At 64.1% G+C, this 22106-nt stretch overlaps 1 protein-coding gene across 1 annotated transcript in view; it reads left to right on the top strand.

Moving 5' to 3' along the window:
- The window catches only part of RTEL1 (regulator of telomere elongation helicase 1), a 29631-nt gene that overhangs the window by 5832 nt on the left and 1693 nt on the right, over positions 1-22106 (top strand). Inside the window, exons 8-28 of the mRNA XM_036244635.1 lie at positions 715-799; positions 2064-2129; positions 2765-2915; positions 10616-10654; positions 10731-10809; positions 11469-11566; positions 11940-11995; positions 13858-13923; positions 14223-14304; positions 18057-18189; positions 18283-18396; positions 18474-18514; positions 18701-18786; positions 18878-18955; positions 19321-19398; positions 19708-19854; positions 19925-20040; positions 20113-20236; positions 20325-20469; positions 20592-20761; positions 21167-21256. Coding sequence (XP_036100528.1) covers positions 715-799; positions 2064-2129; positions 2765-2915; positions 10616-10654; positions 10731-10809; positions 11469-11566; positions 11940-11995; positions 13858-13923; positions 14223-14304; positions 18057-18189; positions 18283-18396; positions 18474-18514; positions 18701-18786; positions 18878-18955; positions 19321-19398; positions 19708-19854; positions 19925-20040; positions 20113-20236; positions 20325-20469; positions 20592-20761; positions 21167-21256 — 2044 coding nt within the window. The remainder of the gene's footprint in view (positions 1-714; positions 800-2063; positions 2130-2764; positions 2916-10615; positions 10655-10730; positions 10810-11468; positions 11567-11939; positions 11996-13857; positions 13924-14222; positions 14305-18056; positions 18190-18282; positions 18397-18473; positions 18515-18700; positions 18787-18877; positions 18956-19320; positions 19399-19707; positions 19855-19924; positions 20041-20112; positions 20237-20324; positions 20470-20591; positions 20762-21166; positions 21257-22106) is intronic.

Raw genomic sequence — 22106 nt, 5'->3', positions numbered from 1 at the left:
TTTGTAATCGTGAAACTCAGTTGTTCAGTTTGAGAAACGCGAGCAGGTCTGAGGAACAGAGAGTAAGGGGCTCACCCTCCTCCCCTGCACTCGGCCACCTGCTGGCGACCACTGTGGGTGCAGCCCCACCACCCGCTCCTCGCCCGGTTTCCAGGGGCAGCGGCGCTGTGCCGAGTGACCGCTCGCCGGCCGCCTCCCTGGCGTCTGCGGCAGCTTCTCGGCTCAGGGCACCTGGTCGTGGCGAGACGGGGCTGTTGTTTCTGCTGCTTCACTGATGGACCAGAATGCGGTTGGGGTCTTCTTGTTTTTGTAGATTTTTATTTTTAAAATATGTTTTTATTGACTTTTTTAGAGAGAGGAAGGGAGAGAGAGAAACATCCATGTGAGAGAGAAACATCGATGGGCTGCGTCTTGCACGCCCCCTACTGGGGATCGAGCCTGCAACCTGGACATGCTCCCTGCCCGGGAGTCGAACAGGACCCCTCAGTCTAGGGGACAGCTCAGCCACTGAGCCACACGGGCTGGGCTAGCTTTTGTAGATTGTTAAATAGGTGGTCTACTCCCAGGATTCAACACGTTCCCCTCTCCTCCCGAACCCCTGCCATGCCCGTCAGAGGGTGCAGCATCCAGCCGGGCCCAGGGTTACTGTTGTCTGTCCTGGACGCCTGCTTCGCCTTGGCCCACCCGAGGCTCATACCCTCCCTCGTGCCCCAGGCTGTGCCCGTACTACTTGTCCCGCACCCTGAAGCTACAGGCCGACATCATCTTCATGCCGTACAACTACTTGCTGGATGCCAAGGTGAGGCCTCAGCCGCTGGGACAAGTCCTGTCCCCAGGGTGCCCTTGGGCTCTCGCGGGCCCTGGGGTCACAGACTCACTCACAGCAGCAGATGTGGGAGGACCTGGCGTCCCTCACTGCTCAGGGCTCCCTGTGGCCAGTCAGAGTGGACAGGCGGCCGGGGCTGTGGAGAGGCCAAAGGGCCGCATCTAGGCCGCACCTGCCCTCGTCCGGCAGCTCAGCTTTGGCCCGGGAGTGTCGTCGCGCTCGGCCTCGGGGACGCTGTGCCCTCTGTTTTAGAGTTAGGGAAATGAAGGAAACTGAAAGGTGAGTCACAGACAGGGAGAAGGTGCTCCCGGTGTATGTGTCGAAGGGCTGTGCCCAAAATATGTGCCGCTCTCGTAACTCAGCAAGGAGCCCACCAGCCATGGGAAAGCCCCCACAGACTGTGCGGAAGCGGGGTGGCGGGCAGGTTCAAGAGACGCGGACAGAACCTCAGGGGCTGGCCCTGCATTCCCACCAAAATGGCCGAAATTCAAAACACCGAAAATACTTGGAGTTGGTGAGGACGCGGCTCAGTGTTGCTGCCGTGGGAAGCATCACGCTGCCTTGGAGACGCTGGAGGAGCCTGCCGCGTCCAGGGCTCAGCCGTTCCCAGAACGTGAACTTTCACCAAAGCCAGGGGCCACCCTGTGCACCAGCAGCTGACGTCCCAGAACGGCTGGAGCGGTCAGAGGGGTGACCAGGGCTCCCTGCAGCCACACGCGGCTGGGAGAACAGGCCCACACAGGAGCCTGCAGCTCCAGGAAGCAGGTGGGGCCGCTCTGCGGGGTTGTCTCCTGCTCTGTGCTCCCGCTTCCCGAAACAGCACTCTGAAAGTGGCACTTTAGCCCTGGCCGGTTTGGCTCAGCGGTTGGAGCGTTGGCCTGTGGACCAGAGAGTCTCGGGTTCGGTTCCTGCTAGGGGCATGTACCAAAAAAAAAAAAAAAAAAGACTGTGAAAGTGGCACTTTATTTTGTGAGAATTAAACTGAAGATTAAGGTAAAGAGTACAGACGCCAGAGCCCACCCCAGCTGACCCCTCTCACACTCGGGGGTTTAAACAGCCCCCAGTGCACCAGGTGCGGGTGTGGCTGAGGCTGAGGTAGTGTGCGTGGCGAGGGTCCCTGCCTGCTCCCTCATGCTGCATGTCTAGGGCGGACACCTGACGTCCAGCTCATTGGGTGGGGTTGGCTGTGCCTCCTGGGCCTGCCCCTCCTCTCCAGCTCCTCCTCTCCTGGCTGCAGAGTCGCCGAGCGCACAGCATTGACCTGAAGGGGGCAGTCGTGATCTTTGACGAAGCTCACAACGTGGTGAGTGCTGGCTGCCTGCCCCGCCCCCCCATCCCTGCGGGCCCTGCAGACCTTTCTGTCCCCACAGCCCTTTCTGTCCCCACAGCCCCCCCCCCCCTGCACTGGCTCCGCGAGGGCTTGGCGACATGAGTCTGCGGCAGCCACCCTCAGCCCGCACTTGGTCCCAGCAGTGTGGCCTGTGGGCCAGGTCCGACTGTGAGAGCAGCCAGCAAGCTAGATTGTTTTTTTTCCTTTTCGATTTGAGAGAGAGAAACATCAATGCGAGAACATCGATTGGCCGCCTCCTGCATGCTCCTACTTGGGATCGGGCCCACATCCTGGGCATGTGCCCTGACTGGGAATCGAACCTGCGACCCCTTGGTGCCTGGGTTGACGTTCAGCCACTGAGCCACACCGGCCAGGCTAGAAATCTAGATTTTAATGGGAAATTTTCCAATTATGAACTGTTGCTACTTAAGTGAGATGGTTTCCAACATGGGCCAGGCTGCTGTCTTGGGACGTTTGTGACCCAGTGTCAGAGCCTGTGGGATGGGGCTGGGTTCTCCCCTCCCTTCAGCTCTGTGCCCCCAAGCGCTGCCTCCCAGAGCCCCCAGCCCGGGCTCCTGCTCACCGTAATGCCGTGTTTGGGCTCTCAGGAGAGGATGTGCGAGGAGTCGGCGTCCTTTGACCTGACCCCCCACGATGTGGCTTCCGGACTGGACGTCATAGACCAGGTCTTGGAGGAGCAGACCAAGGCAGCGCAGCGGGGCGAGTTCCACCTGGAGTTCGGCGCAGACTCCACCTCAGGTGAGCTTGTGAGGAGACTGCCCGGCCGTCTGCCCTGGGCCTGACCATGCTGGCCTTTTCTGAAGACCTTTTGTTTCCCAGCCTACGTTCTTCCCTCTGCTCCGTAAACGTGAAAACATGTATTAACCGTGGGAACATTTTAATGACCTGTGAGCACGGTCCACGCGGCACCTGCTCTCGGAGGTTTGTCCTGTGTTCTTCGGGCACAGCAGTCACGGCGTACGGGGACACCTTTGACGGACACAGTGGTCTGTCCGCATGTCCTCCGTGGCCTTTGTCAGTGGCTGGCGAGGACTCCACATTAGCCTGGCCAGACCACTTTGTGGCAATGTTCCAGCAGTTGCTGCAGGCTTTCTAGCGTTCATGCTTTGTGCTGTGAACACATCCAGGTTCTGTGTCCTCACCTGTGCACGGGCACAGCATGGACAGCCTCAGTGTCCTTGTCCCTCTGATCACAAGCGTGAACAGGCTCTGCAGGGGTGGGCCCCGGGGCTCCCTCGCCCATGCTGACTCCTGTCCTGGCGTGGTCCCTGGGCCTCCCCGACCCACGACACACCTGCATTGGAAGACATTGTGTTTGCAAATAGCATTTGTTTGTTTAGTCCAGAAGTCCTCAAACATTTTGGCTTCAGGACCCAAGAGAAAAAATGTCCTCATGTGAGGATTAACAGAACGAAGTAAAACAAACGACAGACCGTGGTCTGTGTGAGTGACAGCCGTGGATGCTGTGTGAGCGATGAAAACGGAAACGTTTCGGATTTACTGACATCCTCGCAGTGAGCCCCGGCTGCCTGACAAAGGACCACATCCCAGAGGCCGGACCGCGGAAGTGTCCACAGCAGCCGCGGCGCCAGGAGTCCCTGCCGAGAGCTGTGCTCCAGGCCCCCTGCCAGCCGCCGGCGCCCTCGGCCTGTAGGCGCGCCACCTGCTCTGCTCTTCACACGGTCTGTGTGTGTCCACGGTCCTCTTACAGGACGCCAGCCGCTGGAGGGGCCACCCCAGTGCACCGTGACCTCGTCTTAACCCGACCACATCTGCAGAGACCTGTTTACAGATCAGGTCCTGACCCCGTGTCCTTCTGGAAGACTTGAAACCTGTGTACACAAATAACGTTTTCTTGGAAAGTAACCCTTAAGTCAGAGGAGCAGCCTTGCGGGCGGTTTTGCTCTCGAAGATGTGGCGCGACAGAAGGAGCTGGATCCCGCACGTGGTGCTTTCGATCTGACGCATCCCCGTCGCGGTTCCCGCTGGGCATTCGCCACAGACTCGGTGGCTTAGAGCAGCCCGGCCTGATGCTCCACAGTAGGTCGGCAGGGTGCCTTCCTCCGGGCCCCCCGAGGTGCTGTACCCTTGGCCCTGGCCCCGCATCCCTCTGACCTCTGCCCCCTGGTCCCTGCCCCCCACCCAGATGACCCAGCGCCGTCTGCCATCTCAAGGTCCTTGCCGCCATCACACCTGCCAAGTCCCTTTTGCCGCAGAAGGTGACGTGCTCGTGGGGTTCAGGGCCTGGGGTGTGGACCTGCTGGGGCCGCCATCGGCCTCCCTCACGTGGCCTTGACGCGCGCTGTCTGTGGAGGGCAGCAGTGCTGGGACTTGTCAGCTGGCGGCGATGTCACAAGGGCAGGTCTGGCTCTCGGTGTCTTGAATGGCCTGGTGACCCGCCAGCTACCTGTTTCTCTGTGGCTGGAATTTCTAAGCCGCCCGCCTGCAACTTCTGGACACAGGTCCGAGGAAGGGCATCTCCCCAGGCCTGGCCCAGGCAGGCCCCCTGGGCCGGCGGGCGCGCGCGCCTGTCTCAGCCTGTCTGTTGTTGCTCCTCACCCGAGGGTTCTTTCCATTGATTTTTACAGAGAGTAGAAGGGAGGGATGGAGAGAGAAGGAAATGTCGATGCAAGAGAGACATGTGCATTGGTGGCCTCCTGCACAACCTCAACCAGGGCCGGGGTTTGAACCTGCAACCCAGGTACGTGCCCTTGACCAGGAATCAAACCCACAGCCCTTGGGTCCAGACTGGCCCGGGCTCAACCTGGTTATTTATACAATGTATTTTATTTCAGAAGTCATGGGTTCTTTTAGGATTTTTTTCTCTGTAACGCCCAGCGATTATGTCTCCGTGTGGATTTTCCTGGATCAGTGTCCCGTACACGACACGCTTCCCAGAGCTGTGGTTTTGGGACGTGTCCTGTGTTCTGCTTCAGGGAGACGCGTCCCCTCCGTCCGAGTTTAGAAGCTCCCCACCAATGTGACTGCGCCCTTCTCGTTCCACATGGCTCAGTCACGTCATCTCCGAGCTCTAGAACCGGACGTATGTGCTTTCCAGCCTTCTGTCTTGTTCTGAAATGTGTGCTTTGGTTTCATATAATTTGTATTTTTATGTATTTTTAACTTTTGTTCTTCATTGATATTAGAGAGAGGAAGGGAGAGGGAGAGAGAGATAGAAACATCAATGAGAGAGAGTATTGATGGGCTGCCTCCTGCAGGGGGCTCTGCTCTGTGCGGGTGTGGGTCCTGAGGGCAGGGGGTCTGCTCTGTGCGGGTGTGGGTCCTGAGGGCAGGGGGTCTGCTCTGTGCAGATGTGGGTCCTGAGGGCAGGGGGTCTGCTCTGTGCAGATGTGGGTCCTGAGGGCAGGGGGCTCTGCTCTGTGCGGGTGTGGGTCCTGAGGGCAGGGGGCTCTGCTCTGTGCAGGTGTGGGTCCTGAGGGCAGGGGGCTCTGCTCTGTGCAGGTGTGGGTCCTGAGGCCAGGGGGCTCTGCTCTGTGCAGGTGTGGGTCCTGAGGGCAGGGGGCTCTGCTCTGTGCGGGTGTGGGTCCTGAGGGCAGGGGGCTCTGCTCTGTGCGGGTGTGGGTCCTGAGGGCAGGGGCTCTGCTCTGTGTGGGTGTGGGTCCTGAGGGCAGGGGCTCTGCTCTGTGCGGGTGTGGGTCCTGAGGGCAGGGGGCTCTGCTCTGTGCAGGTGTGGGTCCTGAGGGCAGGGGGCTCTGCTCTGTGCAGATGTGGGTCCTGAGGGCAGGGGGGTCTGCTCTGTGCAGATGTGGGTCCTGAGGGCAGGGGGCTCTGCTCTGTGCGGGTGTGGGTCCTGAGGGCAGGGGGCTCTGCTCTGTGCGGGTGTGGGTCCTGAGGGCAGGGGGCTCTGCTCTGTGCGGGTGTGGGTCCTGAGGGCAGGGGGCTCTGCTCTGTGCGGGTGTGGGTCCTGAGGGCAGGGGGTCTGCTCTGTGCAGATGTGGGTCCTGAGGGCAGGGGGCTCTGCTCTGTGCGGGTGTGGGTCCTGAGGGCAGGGGGTCTGCTCTGTGCGGGTGTGGGTCCTGAGGGCAGGGGGTCTGCTCTGTGCAGATGTGGGTCCTGAGGGCAGGGGGCTCTGCTCTGTGCAGATGTGGGTCCTGAGGGCAGGGGGCTCTGCTCTGTGCAGGTGTGGGTCCTGAGGGCAGGGGGCTCTGCTCTGTGCAGATGTGGGTCCTGAGGGCAGGGGCTCTGCTCTGTGCAGATGTGGGTCCTGAGGGCAGGGGCTCTGCTCTGTGCAGATGTGGGTCCTGAGGGCAGGGGGCTCTGCTCTGTGCGGGTGTGGGTCCTGAGGGCAGGGGGCTCTGCTCTGTGCGGGTGTGGGTCCTGAGGGCAGGGGCTCTGCTCTGTGCAGATGTGGGTCCTGAGGGCAGGGGGCTCTGCTCTGTGCGGGTGTGGGTCCTGAGGGCAGGGGGTCTGCTCTGTGCAGATGTGGGTCCTGAGGGCAGGGGCTCTGCTCTGTGCAGATGTGGGTCCTGAGGGCAGGGGCTCTGCTCTGTGCAGATGTGGGTCCTGAGGGCAGGGGGCTCTGCTCTGTGCAGATGTGGGTCCTGAGGGCAGGGGGCTCTGCTCTGTGCGGGTGTGGGTCCTGAGGGCAGGGGGCTCTGCTCTGTGCGGGTGTGGGTCCTGAGGGCAGGGGGCTCTGCTCTGTGCACGTGTGGGTCCTGAGGGCAGGGGGTCTGCTCTGTGCGGGTGTGGGTCCTGAGGGCAGGGGGCTCTGCTCTGTGCAGGTGTGGGTCCTGAGGGCAGGGGGCTCTGCTCTGTGCGGATGTGGGTCCTGAGGGCAGGGGGCTCTGCTCTGTGCAGATGTGGGTCCTGAGGGCAGGGGGTCTGCTCTGTGCGGGTGTGGGTCCTGAGGGCAGGGGGCTCTGCTCTGTGCAGATGTGGGTCCTGAGGGCAGGGGCTCTGCTCTGTGCAGATGTGGGTCCTGAGGGCAGGGGCTCTGCTCTGTGCAGATGTGGGTCCTGAGGGCAGGGGCTCTGCTCTGTGCAGATGTGGGTCCTGAGGGCAGGGGCTCTGCTCTGTGCAGATGTGGGTCCTGAGGGCAGGGGGCTCTGCTCTGTGCGGGTGTGGGTCCTGAGGGCAGGGGGTCTGCTCTGTGCAGATGTGGGTCCTGAGGGCAGGGGGCTCTGCTCTGTGCAGGTGTGGGTCCTGAGGGCAGGGGGCTCTGCTCTGTGCAGGTGTGGGTCCTGAGGGCAGGGGACTCTCCTGTGGCAAGTGCAGGACCTACTTGGAGACCAGGGCAGACACAGCCGTCTGGTCTAGTCCACAGGCCCCAGCAGGGTTTCCAGCTGCCATCACCGCCCAGGGCACCAGGAGGCGGGACCTCTGTGGCTCTGGGCTGCCGTCTGGCCCTGTGGAGAGAAAGGCGGCCGAGACGGGAGGCCCTGCAGCCTGGGCATGTCTGCACTGCCCTCACGGTCTGATGCGGCTGTGCCTCTGGGACAGGAGTCGGCCCTCGGGTCGCAAGGCCCAGCATTGTCCCCTTGTTGGTGACACTGACTCGTCACTGGGTTGGCTGCTGTAAGGTGACTCTGTCTCCATTTGTCACACTTCAGCAATTTGCAGCCTCTGTTGGTGGCTCTCCGAGTCCGTGACCACTGTGATGCTTGCACGGCCCCACCGGCCCCTCTCCGGGCTCCTCCGCAGGGAAGTTTCTGCTTATGTGCAGCAGCCCACGCCCTGCGCCTGGGTGCTCGCGGCACAGCCCTGCCTGTGTGCGGTCATGCCCGCTGCTGCTCTGGTCCCGGGAGCTGCTTTTCCGCTGCTTCCTTCCCCCGGTGGAACCCTCCTCCGACGGGAGAAGACCTCGTCCGTGTTCCTCCACATGTGCTCCCTGTTTGGGCCCCAAACACCCGGACAGTGGGTTTCCGATCGGACACCACCTGTCAGAAGTGAGCGTCCACCCAGAGCTGCTCACGGACTCGTCCTTCCTGTCGTGAAGCTGGGAGGGGTTGGGGTGCCCTCCGTCCCGCCGGTGTGGCTCAGTGGCTGGGCATCGACCCTGCACCCAGAGTGCGGTGCTTGGGGGCTTCCCTGGGTCATGGTGTTGTTTACACGATGCGTTTCTGTTCCATTTCCATTTTCTGTGTTCTCCATTCGTGTTGATTTTATTATTTTTTCCTCTTTCTTCTGAGTATTGGAAACATTCGCATGGTTCCAGGAATCAGAATGAAGAGGCGTCGTGTTCGTTTGGTTTATTCCTCCTTTGCCTTCACGGAAACCTTTCCCTTGCTCTCCTCTTTTTCACCCCCTCTCGTTCCTGCACTTTGCACACATGTTTGCACTTTGCCGTGTTTACTCTGATGTGTCCCGTGGACACCGCCCTACAGATGTCCCGTTCTCGCTCCAGTGACCGACTGCCTCCCGCGGACCTCCTGCGTCTGCCCGTCTCCACGGCGTTGAGGCTGCTTCCCGTACTTCGCAAGGACAAACAGTGCTGTAATGAGTAACCGCACACACGCACTTTCATCTTGTTTGAGGACGTTCCTCGGTGAATTCCCAGAAGTGGGGCGGCTGGGTGAGCAGGGGAGCCTGTCTGTGCCCCCAGCAGCAATCGGCGGGAAGGCCTGTGCCCAGACCTCGAAACAGTGTGACGTCGGGCTTTTCATCCCGGCCAGTTCGCGGACGGGACGTGGCTCTGTGATTCCGCTCCGCTCTTCTCAGGAGTGAGGCTGTGTCTTCTCAGCAGTGTGAGGGCCTTTCTTTCCCTGGCCATCCGACGGGTGTGAGGGGCTGTCCTGGGCTCTCGCCGGTGTCCCTGCTCTGTGCACAGGGGCTCCCCGGCTCCCTGCTCTTGGCCTTGACGGTCTGGTTAGGGTTCCGTAGCACGTCTCTTAGTGGGGATGTGTCTGTTTTCTCAAAGGTTTGCTGGGTCATGGGGTCGGGGAGGAAGAGCACAGGTGTCAGGAGCCCTCGTCCCGTCCTACAGTGTCCACATGCTCACCGGACTTGGGGCCGCTGAGGCCTCCTCGGTCAGGTTCCCTGCGGCCACTCCCTTCTCCCTGCAGCTCAGCCGACTCCCTGAGGAGGGCGCCCGGGCACCGAGGCGTGGCCCGCGCCGTGTCCTCCCCACGAGCCTCCCCTGGCTTTCCCTGGAAATGACACCGTGGCAGAGTCACCAGAAGAGACAACAGGTACATTGGACTTCATCAAAACCCAGAACTGTGATTCAGGACTCGAGCCAGGAAGCAACGAGACAGCCCACAGGGGGGATTGTGCAAGTCAGACGTCTGACGGGCTTGTATCTAAACTGTACCAGGAACTCTGGCAGCTCCAGTGAGACACAGCCTGGTTAAAATCCCGCAAGAGGCACCAGACTCTTCTTCAAAGAGCTGTCCCGAGGCAGCATGAAAACGTGCGGGGCGCTTCCCTGGTGGCACCTGCGCCTCCGCCCCTCCCCGTCATAGCTCTGCCTCCCGAGCTCCAGACCCTTCTTTTGCGTCTGTAACTTGTTTCCTGAGCCCATGCAGCTCAGCTGGCTCACTTCTGTCTGTAACTTTGTGAATGAACTTCCTCTTACGGAAGAACACATCAGTCCCCGTCAGAGAGGCGTGACTTTGCACCTGGCGGGACTGCCGTGATGGGAACCCGACGGTGACGGGCTCTGTGCCGGTGGGGCCGTCAGACCCCCACGTCCCTGGCGGACACGGGATGCAGTGGCCACTGGACAGCGTCTGGAGGCCGGGCGAGCTCCACACTGGTTCTGGCTGCGCGGCGCTGGGCTGAGGGCGGACGGGAGGCGCCGTCTGGCTGCTCGGCGCCCAGATCCTCCAGTCCGGCTGTGTGGGGAGAGAACAAGTGCTTGACTTCTTCCCCTTTGTTTTGCCAATTTTCAAGTTTGGACGTTAGAACTTGTTTCCAATGTATTGCTGGTCCCGTGTCAGCAGGAGGAAAGTGGTTTCTGCTGTCCCGTGGACACGTGTGTGGAGTCGCGGATGGCGGTTTGCCATCATTGAACTCGGGTGTCCTGTCTCCCGCTGTGGTCACACGGCACCTCCAGCCCTTTGGCCCCCTGGTCTTTGTGGGGTCACCACACCCCACCCTCATCTGTGGGTTTCCTGTACCAGCCTGGAATCTGCCAGGCCTCCTGGAGGCCCTGGTGCCCTCCGCGGGAGAGGGCATCTCCAGGCCCCCACGGGCACTGGACGCTTGCCGCTGCGGGCTGGCCGTGGTCCCGGGCGAGGCACCATGAACGTGGCTCCAACTTCACGGACAGCCCCTCTCCCCGTGGGCTCTCTCCACACGCCATGCAGGGGTGCACACGTGCGGGTTTGCGCAGGGGGTGCACACGTGCGGGTTTGCGCAGGGGGTGCACACGTGCGGGTTTGCGCAGGGGGTGCACACGTGTGGGTTTGTGCAGGGGTGCACACGTGCGGGTTTGCGCAGGGGGTGCACACGTGTGGGTTTGCTGTTCTCTCCCTCAGGGCTGCACATGGAGCTGGAGGACATTGCGAAGCTGAAGAGTAAGTGCCGTCCACACCCCCCCACACCCCCCCCACCTGCTGGGCTGGGGCTGCCTCTGACCACTGTGCCCCGCAGTGATCCTGCTTCGCCTGGAGGGGGCCATCGATGCCGTGCAGCTTCCCGGAGAGGACAGAGGTGTCACCAAGCCGGGGAGGTGAGAGCTGGGGGCTGACCCCTTGACCCAGGCTCCACCTGGAGCTGGAGACAGCGATGTGTGGGCTCTGTTCTGGCCGCCCAGTGGCTGCTGCTGGCTCACACACCAGTGAGACCCGTCCCAGGTCTGGAGGCCCAGGAGGGGCTGCCGACTCACCCCGAGATACACTGGTCTCCCGTCTGCTCTGTGTCCTCCCTGGGCTCAGACACCTGCGGGCGCTCACTTCTGCTGTGTGGAGGTGGTCACGACAGCCGCCTCTCTAGGCTTCCAGAGGGCCCAGAATGTTCTGAACAGTCCCCAGACCTCCAGGCTTAGCAGCTGGGGCAGTGGGTCCACTTCCTGTGCAGACACCAGGTCGTAGCTGAGGCTGGTCGTAGCCTCCTCAGCACACAGCGGACAGCTGTGCTGGGACCCTGGCCCAGGTTGTCCAGGGTTGGATTGTTCCGGAATGTTCTGGAGCACAGGCTGCTTATCTGCTGCGCTCAGACCTGCACAGATGCCCAGGTGCCTCCCGGATGAAGCAAGCCCCCCAGACCTGCCACCCCCGGGCCAGAGGCCAGTCACCTCCAGGTGCCTCCCCTGGAGGGCTCAGAGCTCGTTTCTGAAAAGCCGTTGGCCACTGGGTTCCCAGCACAGCCGGACCCCTCTCTCCCTGACAGCTACATCTTCGAGCTGTTCGCTGAGGCCCAGATTACATTTCAGACCAAGGGCTGCATCTTGGACTCCCTGGACCAGATCGTCCAGCACCTGGCAGGACGTGAGTCCCCACCCACCCTGCGCCTGCCTGAAACCCCGCAGCCAGGACTCGGTCACAGCCTGCTGCCTCCTGCCGAGAGCGGGACTGGGGTGGGCCGGTGCGTCTGACTGAGCTGTGGTCCAGCTCAGCGTGTCCTGGTCAGCCGTGGGCCCCACCAGCCTCTGTCCCCGTGGGCTCGGGGGGGCTTACTTAATCTCATCCCACTGATCTCCAGAGACCCAAAGGAAAGAACAAGCCAGCCCTCGCCCCCCGGGCACCCCCTGTCAATTTGGGGTGAGTCAGAGCTTAGCACATGTCCAGGTGACCTGCGGCTCCTGAGGCTGGAGCCTCCGCCGCAGGTGCTGTGGGTGGTCAGTGCCTGCCGCTCCCACAGGCCCCGGGCTGTTCACCAACACGGCGGGACTGCAGAAGCTCGCGGACATCATCCAGGTAGGCCAGCGGGGACGGTGCAGGCCGCTCCTCTCCTGCTGGGAGTGGGGTGCTTCCTTCTGCACCTGCCACCCACCTGCACTCTGGGCCGAGCCGAGGCCCCCACACCCCAGGCTCAGAGCAGCAGCCTCAGGCCCTTCCTGCCCGGGGTGCAGGCTGCTAGCTTCAGCAGGGCTCCACGGGGCGGGGCCCACGGGCAAACACCTTCTCAAGTTGTTTCCTGAGACAGCTTCTCAGAGGAAAGTCAAGTGTAAGCCCATCACAGAGTGGGGCGGTTGGCTCTGTCCCCCCAGCCGCATGTCTGGCCACAGGGCCTGCTACCCTGGGGAGACATTCAGATATGTGGCCAGTGTGATTGGGCAGCGCCCGTGACCCCAGGTGGGCCGTGGGGCTGGCGAGCACAGTCAGTGGGCATGGTCCCCAAGCCCCAGGCCAGGCTGGCCTTGCCCTGCGCCCTGGAAGCTGCTTTGGGGTGTGGCAGCCACCAGGGGTCTGTGAAGCCCTCCTCTGCAGACCTGGTGGGGTGTCACACCTCAAGGCCTCTGGACGCAGCCACTCCCTGCCCCCCATGCTTCCCTCGGTCAGCTGAGCCATTTCCTCCACTTGGGTGAGCTCACCCGCTCACCCTCGGCTGGTCCTGGGCAGACAGGGGAGCCCCTCACCTCTCTCCTTCGATGCCCGTTAGTGGAGCGGGTTTCTGCCCCTCCAGACTCTGGCACCCGAACTGCTTGGTCACTGCTTTGGCATTTCCCATGGCTGCTGCTCTGAGTAGCCCCTGGTGCACGACAGTCCCCTCGTTGCGGGGCTGCTGCCTGGAGAGAGTCACTGAAGCTGCCCCTGGCATGGGCGAGGCCGCAGCGGTGGACAGGGCCGCAGGGACGATGGGGCCGCAGCGGTGGACAGGGCCGCAGGGGACTACGAGGCCGCAGCGGTGGACAGGGCCGCAGGGGCGACGAGGCCGCAGCGGTGGACAGGGCCGCAGGGGCGACGAGGCCGCAGCGGTGGACAGGGCCGCAGGGACGACGGGGCCGCAGCGGTGGACAGGGCCGCAGGGGACTACGGGGCCGCAGCGGTGGACAGGGCCGCAGGGGACTACGAGGCCGCAGCGGTGGACAGGGCCGCAGGGGCGACGAGGCCGCAGCGGTGGACAGGGCCGCAGGGGCGACGAGGCTGCAGCGGTGGACAGGGCCGCAGGGGCGACGAGGCCGCAGCGGTGGACAGGGCCGCAGGGGCGACGAGGCCGCAGCGGTGGACAGGGCCGCAGGGCGTGGTCAGGGTCTCAGGGTGTGTTGCTGGCCTGGCCCTGGAGCCTGGGTGCTGGCTGTGCCAGGGGCGGTCAGAAGGCAGCCGCTGGTGAGCCCGGGAGGAGCTGGAGGTCTGTGCCGGACGCAGGGTCTGCAGCTGACCCAGGCTGGAGCCTGCAGGAGCCCCTCCAGAGCAGCAGGCGTGGCGGGGGAGTGAGCCACCTGCTGGGCCAGCTGACAGGACGCCGCCGCACAGCCCACCAGGGGCCTGCTGGGCGTCAGGCAGGACGGGCCCGGAGCCAGCGGGCGTGCCGCGTGCAGGCGGACGGTGCCGACCTGGGGGGAGGCCGTGTGAGTGCAGAGGGAGGAGACGGGAGACAGCAGTGACCAGGCCACAGGCAGGGCGCCCCTGGACTTGGAAGCTGGTGATCTGAACTCCCGTGACTCCCTGTGCGGGTCCCTGAGGGAGGAGACCGGCAGGTGTGAGCTCCTGCCCTCGTCCTGGCTCTCAGACAGGGGTGCCGCTGGCTCGGAGGCAGGACCAGGTGATAACGACACCCCGAGCTTTGCCTGTCCTGTGTGGTGGTGTGTCCTGCCGACCTTGCCCTGTCTCCCCAGGTCGTGTTCAGTGCGGACCCTGCTGAGGGCTCCTCGGGGGGCCTCGGGACCTCTCAGTCCTACAAGGTGAGGCCGCCTCGGGGGACTTTGGGGAGGGGTCTCAGTCCTACAAGGTGAGGCTGCCTCGGGGGGCTGTGGGGAGGGGGACTCAGTCCTACAAGGTGGGGGTCACCTCCAGGGGACTTTGGGGAGGGGTCTCAGTCCTACAAGGTGAGGCCGCCTCGGGGGGCTGTGGGGAGGGGGACTCAGTCCTACAAGGTGGGGGTCACCTCCGGGGGACTTTGGGGAGGGGTCTCAGTCCTACAAGGTGAGGCTGCCTCGGGGGGCTGTGGGGAGGGTCTCAGGACACCTGTCCGCACCCCTAGGTGCACATACACCCCGACACGAGCCGCAGGAGGACAGCCCCGCAGTCAGATGCCTGGAGCACCACAGCGGCCAGAAGGCCAGGTACAGCCGCTGGGCGCACACTCCCACCCGACCACCGCGAGGCGCTGCGCTCAGCCTCTTCGGGCAGCCTCCCTGCGCCCCTCTCAGAGCTGTCAGGGCTGAAAGGCCTGGGCGGGAGCCCGATGCATTGCCCTGAGTCACCGGGTGGCTGCCCACGAAGCTGGGCACAGCCAGGTCTCCCGCTGCGAGGACGTTTCTGAGGGGCTGTCACAGGCCTGCCCATGCACAGGGCTCACACACGGTCCGACCCCTGCGGAATGTTTCTGAGGGGCTGTCACAGGCCTGCCCGTGCACGGGGCTCACACACGGTCCGACCCCTGCGGAATGTTTCTGAGGGGCTGTCACAGGCCTGCCCGTGCACGGGGCTCACACACGGTCTGACTCCTGCGGAATGTTTCTGAGGGGCTGTCACAGGCCTGCCCGTGCACGGGGCTCACACACGGTCTGACTCCTGCGGAATGTTTCTGAGGGGCTGTCACAGGCCTGCCCGTGCACAGGGCTCACACACGGTCCGACCCCTGCGGAATGTTTCTGAGGGGCTGTCACAGGCCTGCCCGTGCACAGGGCTCACACACGGTCCGACCCCTGCGGAATGTTTCTGAGAGGGGCTGTCACAGGCCTGCCCGTGCACGGGGCTCACACACGGTCCGACCCCTGCGGAATGTTTCTGAGGGGCTGTCACAGGCCTGCCCGTGCACGGGGCTCACACACGGTCCGACCCCTGCGGAATGTTTCTGAGGGGCTGTCACAGGCCTGCCCGTGCACGGGGCTCACACACGGTCCAACCCCTGCGGAATGTTTCTGAGAGGGGCTGTCACAGGCCTGCCCGTGCACGGGGCTCACACACGGTCCGACCCCTGCGGAATGTTTCTGAGAGGGGCTGTCACAGGCCTGCCCGTGCACGGGGCTCACACACGGTCCGACCCCTGCGGAATGTTTCTGAGAGGGGCTGTCACAGGCCTGCCCGTGCACGGGGCTCACACACGGTCCGACCCCTGCGGAATGTTTCTGAGAGGGGCTGTCACAGGCCTGCCCGTGCACGGGGCTCACACACGGTCCGACCCCTGCGGAATGTTTCTGAGGGGCTGTCACAGGCCTGCCCGTGCACGGGGCTCACACACGGTCCGACCCCTGCGGAATGTTTCTGAGGGGCTGTCACAGGCCTGCCCGTGCACAGGGCTCACACACGGTCCGACCCCTGCGGAATGTTTCTGAGAGGGGCTGTCACAGGCCTGCCCGTGCACGGGGCTCACACACGGTCCGACTCCTGCGGAATGTTTCTGAGGGGCTGTCACAGGCCTGCCCGTGCACGGGGCTCACACACGGTCCGACCCCTGCGGAATGTTTCTGAGAGGGGCTGTCACAGGTCTGCCCATGCACGGGGCTCACACACGGTCCGACCCCTGCGGAATGTTTCTGAGAGGGGCTGTCACAGGTCTGCCCATGCACGGGGCTCTCACACGGTCCGACTCCTGCGGAATGTTTCTGAGGGGCTGTCACAGGCCTGCCCGTGCACGGGGCTCACACACGGTCCGACCCCTGCGGAATGTTTCTGAGAGGGGCTGTCACAGGCCTGCCCGTGCACGGGGCTCACACACGGTCCGACCCCTGCGGAATGTTTCTGAGAGGGGCTGTCACAGGCCTGCCCGTGCACAGGGCTCTCACACGGTCTGACTAGGCAGACAGATGTGGGCTCAGGCTCTCCACAGGCCTCAAGGTCACACCCAAGGGGTCCACTGGCGGTTCCCCTGACAGGGCACACCCAGGCTGTCCCCAGTGCTGCCCTGTGTCCTGGACCGGGGACTGCAGGGGTACGGGGTCAGCACCTGGCTCACAGCGGCTCTTTTTTCTTTTTAGTCTTCACCAAGGACATTCTTCCATTTATCCTCAGACAGCGAGGGAGAGGGAGGGGCAGGGAGAGGGAGAAACATCGATGTGAGAGGGCCACATCGACTGGCTGCCTCCCGCATGACCCTGACCAGGGCCGGGGACCAACCACAACCAAGGTACATGCCCTTGACCAGAATCGAACCCGTGACTCTTTGGTCTGTAGGCTGACGCTCGCTCTAACCACCGACCACACCGGCCAGGGCCTCACGGTGGCTGTTGGTGGGAGTGGCTGGGCCCACTGAGGCGCGTGTTCCTGTGGGGCCCAGTCCTGCAGGTGTCTTGGCCGCGCCCCTTGGGCCTTGCTCTGGGCTGGGGTTTGTAGCCCGACAGGTCCAGGGCGAGTCCTGTGGTCAGTGCAGCCAGCGGCCCCCTGTGCTCTGGGCCCCGCACTCTCCAGCTCCAGCCCCCCAGCCCCCCATCCTCACCTGCCACCCCAGCAGTGGAGCAGGGAGGGTCGTGCAGGGACCAGTTCACCCCGCACACGGCGGGCGTCCGCCATCTCGGAGGCCACCTGTACCTCCCTCCCCCGCTGCCCGCTCCCCCTGGGGCACTGGGCTTTACACCGCAGGTTACCCAGGTGCCACAGGAGTGGGTGCCACGGCCCACGTTCCCTGTGCCTGAGAGCATGTGGGTTCTCAGAAGCAACCATCCCTGGGTGGGCGTTTGCAGAAAAGTGGATCAGCTCGGCCTGAAAGGCGGGGCGGGGTGGGCCGGGCCCCATGCTCCTGCTCGGTCACCCCATCTCTGCTTGTGCAGGTGTCGATGTGAGAAATGTCCAAACCTGTTTTGACTTTTTTTTTTTTTTTTATCCTCACCTGAGGCCATTTTTCCATTTTTTGTTCAGACAGAGTGGGAGGGAGAGAGAGGAACAGAGAGAGAGAAACATCGACGTGAAAGGGACACATCGAGTGGCTGCCACCCACACGACTGACCAGAGCCGGGGACAAACCGCAACCGAGGTACCTGCCCTTAGCGGGAACTGGACCCGGCCGGGTCTCTCAGGACCGCAGGCCGACGCTCTGACCGCTGAGCCAGACCAGCCAGGGCTGTTCTGACATTTTTATGAGCATGTTTGAGCCAAACTGGCCCCTGTGGGGAAGCGAGTCCGGAGGGATGGAGAGAGGGGTGCGTCCACAGCTCACGCCTGCGTCAGAGTTGGGGCGCAGGGGCGCGCGGAGCCCGTGGAGACGGCGTCGGGCAGGGAGCGTGCGGGTCTGTGGCTCTGATCTGGGCGGAGGTGCCTGAGGGCTCTGGAGGGGCACCGGCTGACATTCCAGAGGCCAGTCACTGCCCTGCAAAAGGGTGGCAGACGGGTCTGTCGGGGCGAAGACCGGCCTCAGTCAGGGAAGCTGCAGGCCCGGAATCCGCGCAGTCAGACTGTCCTGTGGCCACTGTCGGTTCCGAGTGTGTAGGGCCGCACGCAGGCCTCCCCTGAGCGTGTGGATTTCGACGGTGGCCTTTGTCATCCGCACAGAGCCGCCCCGTCCGCCCCGTCCGCCCCGGCACAGGGCAGATCCCTCCCGGAAGCGGAGGCTCCTCTGATCCCAGAAAGTGGCTGTTCTCTGGGAATGTCCCCGCTGACCTGTGACCCAGTCTCGACTTTAGTCATTTAAACTCTGTTCCAATTTCCTGAGCATCCGGAGCCCTGGTCACCTGTCAGCCTGGGCACCTGGCACCTGTCAGCCTCTGGCACCTGGGCTGGGTCAGCTGGCCTCTCTGGAGGTGACCCCAGTGTCTGTCCCAGGGGTTTCTCTGAGTCTGCTTCTTGCCCCCGGGCCCCAAGGAGGCCCCTCCTCCACCCTTGCAAAGGGCCTGGGGCCGAGGGACCCCCCTGGGGGTGACTGCACCCTGCTCTCCCGCAGGGAAGGTGCTCAGCTACTGGTGCCTGAGCCCCGGCTGCAGCATGCGCGAGCTGGTCCGCCAGGGGGCCCGCACCCTCATCCTCACCAGTGGCACGCTGGCCCCCGTGTCCTCCTTCGCGCTGGAGATGCAGATGTGAGGCTGCGGGCGGGCGGGTGGGGCGGGGTCACGCCCCTGTGCTGGGGTTCGGCACTTCACGGGGCACCCCTGCCTCCCACCCGCCTCCAGCCCTTTCCCAGTCTGCTTGGAGAACCCGCACGTCATCGACAAGCACCAGATCTGGGTGGGGATTGTCCCCAAAGGCCCCGATGGAGCCCAGCTGAGCTCTGCCTTTGACAAACGGTAGGGGCCTGGCCAGGGGGCGGGTAGGTGGCCCGAGTGCTGGGACCGGAGTGGCAGCAGCCTCCTGCCTCGTGCAGGTTCTCTGATGAGTGCTTGTCCTCCCTGGGGAAGGCGCTGGGTGAGTTCTGGCCTGGCTGTCCCACCCTGGGTCCCACCCCATCCGTGGTGTCCAGGGAGCCCGCCCGACGACCCTCCCCAGTCCTGCACCCTCCCCTGCTTTCCCTCCCTGTGGGGGGCAGCCCGGGGGGGGGGGGGGGGGGGTGCTCTGGAAGCCCCGCCCACTGACCGAGGCCCTGCACTCCAGTCAACATCTCCCGCGTGGTCCCCCACGGGCTGCTGGTCTTCTTCCCCTCCTACCCAGTGCTGGAGAAGAGCCTGGAGTTCTGGCGGGTGCGTTCCCCTCCATGTGTCCCGGGTAGGAGGGGAGCCCCCAGTGGCCAGGTCTCAGGAGTCGTGTCCCCATCCCAACCTCCTCCCGCAGGCCCGTGACTTGGCCAGGAAGCTGGAGGCTCTGAAGCCGCTGTTTGTGGAGCCGAGGACCAAGAGCAGTTTCTCCGAGGTTGGAGCTGGCTGGGGTCCTGTCCCCACGGCCCCAGGGCCAGCGCTGTCCCTCCAGGGGCTCTGGCCAGTGCCAGGCTGTGTGGCCAAGGTCCTTCCTGGCCTTGCATGTTGCCTTTTGGGAAGTTTGGGCACCAGACGCTCGGGAAGAGAGGCTCCCCAGTGCCAGACCCTGTGTTTTCTGGGAAATACTGAGCAGGCCCTGGGTGTTGGGTGCGAGTCAGCCTGGGAACCCGGGCCCTTAGGCGTGTAGAACGTCACCCCAGCCTGGTGGCTGGGACAGCCCCTAGTGTCAGGGTGAGGCACGGGGTCTCATTCGAGGAGGGGGGCTGAGGTCCTGGCTCCGGTGACCTGCCTCTCCTCCAGGTGATGGGTGCCTACTACTCAAGTGTCGCCTCCCCGGAGTCCCGAGGGGCCGCCTTCCTGGCTGTGTGCCGGGGGAAGGTGAGTTCCGGGGTCTGGGTCCACGCTCACCCTCCCCCACCCACGTAACTCATGACTTGGCCCGGGGCTGCGCCGCGGGTGGGACAGGCTGGCCCCTTCCCTTGGCCCCACTTCCAGGAGGCAGGTGGCAGCCCCTGACCCCGGCTGGGCAGGAGGGATGGGGAGGTTCCAAGAACATGAGGAGTGGCCAAAGGGTCTGGAGTCCTGAGCCCCAGCCAGGGCCTGGCCCACAGTGGGAGACGTGTACCCTGCTGTCCACACCGGGAGTGTGTGGCCATGAAGTGCGGGCAGAGACTGTGCTATCCCTAGGCCAGCGAGGGGCTGGACTTCGCAGATGTGAATGGCCGAGGGGTGGTCGTCACGGGTCTCCCGTACCCGCCACGCAAGGACCCCCGGGTCATCCTCAAGATGCAGTTTCTGGACGAGATGAAGAGCCAGAGCAGGGCCTCGGGCCAGGTGAGGTGCCGCATGGCTGCCGGGTGGGGCCATTGCCTGGACACCTCATGACCAGCCTCCCCCACCCCAGTTCCTCTCTGGGCAGGACTGGTACCGGCAGCAGGCGTCCAGGGCTGTGAACCAGGCCATCGGAAGGGTCATCCGGCATCGCCATGACTACGGGGTCGTCTTCCTCTGCGACCACAGGTGCCCTTCACCTCCGGGGCCTACCTGGGAGGCGGGCGGGCAGGAGAGTCCCGCTGACGGTCCCCCCCGCAGGTTCGCCCGCGCAGAGGCCAGAGCCCAGCTGCCCTCCTGGGTGCGCCCCCACGTCCACGTGTATGACCACTTCGGCCCCGTCATTCGAGACGTGGCCCAGTTTTTCCGGGTTGCTCAGAGAACAGTGAGTCCCCAAGGCCCGGCTGGCTGTGCCCTCTCCTCCCCAGGGAGGCAGCGGTGGGGACACCAACCCCAACCCTGTGACCATCCAGATGCCGGTGCCGGCGCTCCTGGCCACTGCCCCGAGTCCTGGTCGAGGAGAAGGCATCGCCGCGGCTGCGCCCCACGGGCCCCTCTCTGCCCAGGAGGCCAGGAGTCTGGACCTGCACGTCCCCAGCCTGAGGCGGAGGCCCCCAGGTGAGTGTGACGGGCGGTGGCGGGGGCTGCTCCCACGGGGATGGCAGGCAGGGCCTGGAGACCAGAGCGCTTTGTGGGTGTGCCTGCACAGGGACCTGCCCACCCTGCCCATGCTCCCACAGGACTGCCAGCCTCCGGGGACGACGAGGGCGCCGAGGGCAGCCTGTGTGTCGAGTATGAGCAGGAGCCGGCTCACACCCAGCGACGGCCCAGGGGGCTGCTGGCCGCCCTGGAGCAGAGCGAGCAGCTGGCCAGGAGGCCTGAGGGCCAGGCCGTGCCCAGGGAGGAGGAGGTGCGGGCACAGGGCCCCAGAGATGGCACAGATCCCAAGGACTGCCCGTCTGGTCTCGTCACCGTCAGTCCCCTGGTTGGGTAGGGCGTTGGTTTCAGCACATGCCTAGCCCCCAGCTGGTGGTGCCTGGCATGGTCCCCTCAGGCGCTGGCTCCTGCTGCGCCATCCCTGGCTGGGACCCAGCTCCTGCCCTTCAGCTTTCGGCCAGAAGCCCATAATGTTCAGTCTGGCCTGGGGATCCCTTATCCTGCGGAGCGGCACCCCTGTCCTGTTCCATCCCACCAGCTCCGTCACTGCAGGATGGGTGCCTGCGCCTGCCCTCGAGCTCCGCCCCCAGCCAGCCCTGAGGGCGGGGCAGTGGGCTGGGGAGGGCACGCATGGGACCACTCTGTCGCCCTCGCACAGTGCCACAGCCGCTCGCCCCTCCCCCGCCAGAAGAGGTCCTTGGAGGAGCAGAGAGGAGGGAGGAGGAAGATCAGACTAGTGAGCTGCCAGGTAGGCGAGCTGCCCACAGACACACTTGGGCATGTGCTGGGAGCCACAGTCCTGATGTGGCTCCAGGTGCCCTTGTCCACGGCTGGCGGCCCTGCCAAGCAGAGGTGTGAGTGGGCCCGGCCTGCAGGGCCCACCTCCGTCTGGCTGGGATGTTCTTTGTCCCCACGGTTCCCAGCGGGCCTCCCGCCCCGGGCTTCGCTGGTGTCGGTGCCCAACGGTGCGGCAGCCTGGCCTGCTGAGGTCCCACGTCCATCTCTCTCTTTGTTGTCAATTCTCACCCAAGAATATTCCTTCCGTTGGTATTTTTTATTTTTTAGTCAGTGGGAGGGAGGGAGGGAGGGGGAGAGAGAAACATTGATTGGCTGCTTCCTGCACGGAACCTGCAGCCCAGGTGCACCCCCCTCAGCCCCTCGGTGCCGGGCCGACGCCCCGACCACTGCCCCACCTCAGGGCCGGCCGCCTCTTGTTTGAAACTTCACTGGAGCGCGAGGCCCATGAAGCCGAGGACAGCTCGAGGCGCGTCAGGGCCCTGCTCTGGGGCACCCACCGCCAAGGAGCCTCTGGAAAGCCCCGAGCACTGCCTTTGTCCGGCTCCTTCTGGGAAGAACCGGGCAGTGCTGCGGGGCGGGCCAGGGCGGGCATTGTCAGGAAGTATGCTGGGTGCCGGGGGCCTGTGCTTTGAGGGCAAGCTGGGCAGGACCGGAAAGCCGGGACCCTCCTGTCTGGTTTTCCTGCCTCCCTGTCTGGGGCCGTGTCGGCCTGGGGCACACAGCAGAAATGGAGCACAGGGTGCTCTTCGTCCCTGAGTTTGAGAAGTGTCCCCCGCTGTGAGCTGCCGATGGAGCCAGGA

Source organism: Molossus molossus, unplaced genomic scaffold (assembly GCF_014108415.1).
Source record: "Molossus molossus isolate mMolMol1 unplaced genomic scaffold, mMolMol1.p scaffold_m16_p_6, whole genome shotgun sequence".
Taxonomy (NCBI): domain Eukaryota; kingdom Metazoa; phylum Chordata; class Mammalia; order Chiroptera; family Molossidae; genus Molossus; species Molossus molossus.
The sequence above is the reverse complement of the archived record's forward strand: the minus strand, read 5'-3'. Positions and strand labels throughout refer to the sequence as shown.